This window comes from Camelina sativa, chromosome 1 (assembly GCF_000633955.1).
Source record: "Camelina sativa cultivar DH55 chromosome 1, Cs, whole genome shotgun sequence".
NCBI classification, from domain to species: Eukaryota; Viridiplantae; Streptophyta; class Magnoliopsida; order Brassicales; family Brassicaceae; genus Camelina; species Camelina sativa.
In genome coordinates this window covers 16063965-16067822 of record NC_025685.1, presented here as the reverse complement: position 1 = coordinate 16067822, position 3858 = coordinate 16063965, and the positions used below count along the sequence as shown (strand labels likewise).

The 3858-nt window shown below is 41.0% G+C and overlaps 1 protein-coding gene across 1 annotated transcript; it reads right to left on the bottom strand.

Annotated features, from left to right (window-relative positions):
* LOC104792227 (arginine decarboxylase 1-like) lies at positions 227-2964 on the bottom strand. Its single transcript, XM_010518328.2, has one exon. It carries the CDS (start codon positions 2523-2525, stop codon positions 399-401), a length of 2127 nt encoding a protein of 708 aa, XP_010516630.1. The 5' UTR covers positions 2526-2964; the 3' UTR covers positions 227-398.

The window sequence follows — 3858 nt, the reverse complement described above, 5'->3', positions numbered from 1 at the left end:
AACATCGTTATTTCTTGACTTCACATGTTCCAAAACCCTTGCAAGGAATTGGTCCATAGCTCTCAAGTCTACAATTTCGATGACCCTTATCTATCTTTATCTTTTCAATGTATTGGCTTTAGGGATTGCCTTACTCTGTTGTTCGTTAAACTTTGTTATATGTTGTATTCTATTTTAATGGAATGAAGCATATGTTTGTTAAAAAAAAAAAAAAAACATGGCTTTGTTAATTGTTAATATAGTGGTCGATGATAATATTATTAAAATTTGCTAAGAGTTGTCTTATTATTACAAGGAAACAACTTAAAACTTAAAAACTGAATTTTACAGACAAATAAGAACTAGAATCGTACGGTGAAGATAAAAGACAAGAGGATGCCAAGTCTCTCAAGTCTCAATCAACTGAAATAAGACCATTTTTCATCCTTGCCCTTGCCGTCGCCACCAGCTGCAGCTTCGTCCTGGTAGTAAACACCGAGGTTGTTGATCGCTGCGGTGAGAGCGTCTGTGGACGTTTCCATGGAAAGATAAGGCATGTTGTTGAATGAACGAGCAAGACACGTTGCGGCTACTAGTTTGTCGTTTCCCTTATCACTACCTGCTTTGTTGTTGTTCCTCTGCTCCTCGGCTCGGTGTTTAAGAGTCTGAAACATGAGCTCAGGCTCGTGCTGCATCGCTCTGAGGACATCTGCAGAGGACTGGCCCATCACAGCACGTGTCACTGCGAATCCGTGAGGTCCATCGCTCTGCAAGACTCGGACTACACTTGGTCCACCAAACAGATTGTGGACTCCACCTAGAGCTTCCTCATATGCCCCGCCCAGGAACATTCCCAAATAGTACCTACCCCCGCTGCAGCCGTTTTTTTCCAGCTCGTGCAATGGCAAGCTCGATTCTCCGCCTATGAACTTGTTGATCTTTCCGTCGCTGTCGCACGTCAAATCTGATAAGATCCCTCTCGCCACAGGCCTCTGATCAAGCCTATGGATTGGAACTATTGGAAACAGCTGATCAATCCCCCAAAAATCAGGGATCGAAGTGAAAACCGATAGATTGACATGGTAAGACAGAACCGGATCCGATGCGCCAATTGCCTTAATCACCCACTCGCATAACCCATCAACACCAGCTAACTGTTCAATGCTCAAGGAACCTTCTTTGAACCCTTCAACACATCTCTGCTTCAGCTGATCAACATAAAGCAAGCAGCTTTCACGATCACCACGCATCGCAGCACCATAAAGATTCTCGTAATCATTTCGGACTTCCTCAGAGTTCCCTTCAAGCATAAACTGAACATCAGTTGGGGTTTCATGTTGTTTACTAGCTGAAACAGCTTCAAAGATCAACACCGAGTGATGTGAGACAATAGCTCGACCACTCTCACTGCATATCACCGGATGCTTCACAGACTTCCGATCACAAACAAACCTCACCGATGCCACAACAGCTGCAGCATACTCCTCAAGTGTATAAGCAACAGAGAGATCCGACTCCCCTGATTTAGACCCGTCGTAATCAATCCCCAATCCACCACCAATATCAATAACCTTCATATGAGCACCAAGACGAACAAGCTCACAGTAAAGCTGCGCAGCCTCAGCCACACCGTCGGATAACAAAGCCGTTGACGGGATCTGTGAACCAATGTGAAAATGCAGAAGCTGGAGACAATCAAGCATACCAACTTGACGAAGCCTCTGAACCACACGAATAATCTGAATAGTAGTCAATCCAAACTTGCCTTTCTCACCAGAAGTAGACCCAAAATGACCAGAATGCTTGGTTCTAAGCTTAGCTCTTAACCCAATCACAGGCCTCACGTTCATCTTCTGACTCAAATCAATAACCAAATCAAGCTCTTCTTCTTGCTCAAGAACAATCACAGTATTCAATTCAAGTTTCCTCCCAAACAATGCCAACGAGACATACTCAGAGTCTTTGAAACCATTACACACAAGAAACGCATCAGGGTTACCTTTACACAAACAACTCATAGCAAGAAGTATCTCAGGCTTCGAACCAGCTTCCAACCCGAATCGAAAACTCGATCCGAACTCAACAATATCTTCGATAACGAACCGATCTTGATTACATTTCACAGGATACACACCTTGGTAATGAGAACCATAGCCTTGAGTCTGAACCGCGTAATCAAACGCTGACTGAAGACACTCGAGACGATTCTTCAGAACATCAGGGAAACGAACGATAAGCGGAAGCTGTAATCCCAAACCACCGGAGGTTTTCGGATCTGTCACCTTCTTCACAACCTTCATCAGATCGATGTCTTGGTGAGGCAAAGTGTTTGAGCCATGAGGACGAACAGAGATGTTCCCGGAGGTATTGGCTGAGAAATACGGAGCTCCCCATCCGTCGATACGGTAAAGAGAGGAGGAGAGCGACGGTGACCAATGGCAAGAACCGTCAACAACGGCGGCGGTGGTAGACGACGGAACAAAGACGCCGGAGCAATCAACGGAGAAGGTATCGATGGGAGTATCAACACAAGCTAGAGAAGGCATCTTCTTCTTCCTTCAACGAACGGTTACAAATGAATGTTTCGTGAAACAAAAATTTTCGACAGGAAAAAAAAAATGAATCTGTGAAACTGTTAGAAAGAATTGGGGGAATTTGAAACCCGCCGAGGCGGAGAGCCTCGGGGCTAACCCCCTCAAAAGAAGCAGAAGGTGAATCTATCACCACCGTGAAACCCGCCTTTTACGACCCGACCCGACCCGACCCGACCCGAAATTCCCCACCACGAACGTTCAGAAGGAAGTTTTTTTTTTTTTTTTTTTTGAAAATTTGATAAAAACAGAAAAAGGAATTTTCCAAATCTGAGTTCAACAGCAAAAGAAAATGAGAATGAGAGAATTTTCTCGGGAAAATTCAAGGTGGAGACTGGAGGAGTCGTGTAAAAAGGAGAGATTGGTGAAGGATGATGAAGCGAGAATTGCATGAAGGAGGAAGCTTCGTTATATAGGAGAGAGGTGGTGGGAGAGAAAGCTGAGAGATTCGGATGAGGTTGGATTTGGGCTTGGGCCCTATTTGTGATTCTCTCTATTAAAATAATATTAAAAAAATAATAACCTTTATTTGTATTTTCTTTGAAATTTTTTCCGTTAAGAAAAAATGAAAAATATATCATATTGGACCCAAGAAAAAGAAAGAATTTCATAGCCACCAAAACGTAATTTTCCTGACTATAATAATACTAAATATTTGAAAATTACGTTTCGTTTTAGCGGACAGACGCATTAAAATAACCCCACTCTCACCTTTTAAGTTTTTATATGTGAAAAAACATTTAATCATCTTCACCATGGTAGCAAATCTTAAATTGCTATGTTTGATTACTAATGTTGTGAAGATATACTATTTATTAAATATCTTTAAAGTAAATTATTTTAGATATTATTAATCAATACTTGAGACAAAGAAAGTCTTAAATAACAAAATACTCTATGTGAGGACTAAAATAAACTAAAAAATTAATGTGAAGCTTATGTTTGTAAAGAACATACTTTGTGCAAAAAAAATTAAGCTTAGGTTTGGTCATGTACAAGCAACACATACAAGAACAAACATGTATCTTTGTTGATACTTGAATACTTTATGTACAATCAACATTTTGAAGTATAAACTTATAAATTTATACATTATGAATATTTTTTTTAAAAAAAATATCAATCTACACACTCTTTTGTATACTTAATACACCAACAAAATAAAAGTTAATAGCTAAGACTCGTCCTGGGCAATCGGCAGAACCCGATTAAACCGAACCAGACAAACCGAATGTTTCGGTTATCGGCGTCTGATGTGTGACGGTTAACGGTTAACGGTTTGGTTCAG

What these genes read in the sequence shown, in the direction of transcription:
- LOC104792227 (XM_010518328.2), bottom strand. Translation starts at nt 2,525, where the DNA reads ATGCCTTCTCTAGCTTGTGTTGATACTCCCATCGATACCTTCTCCGTT.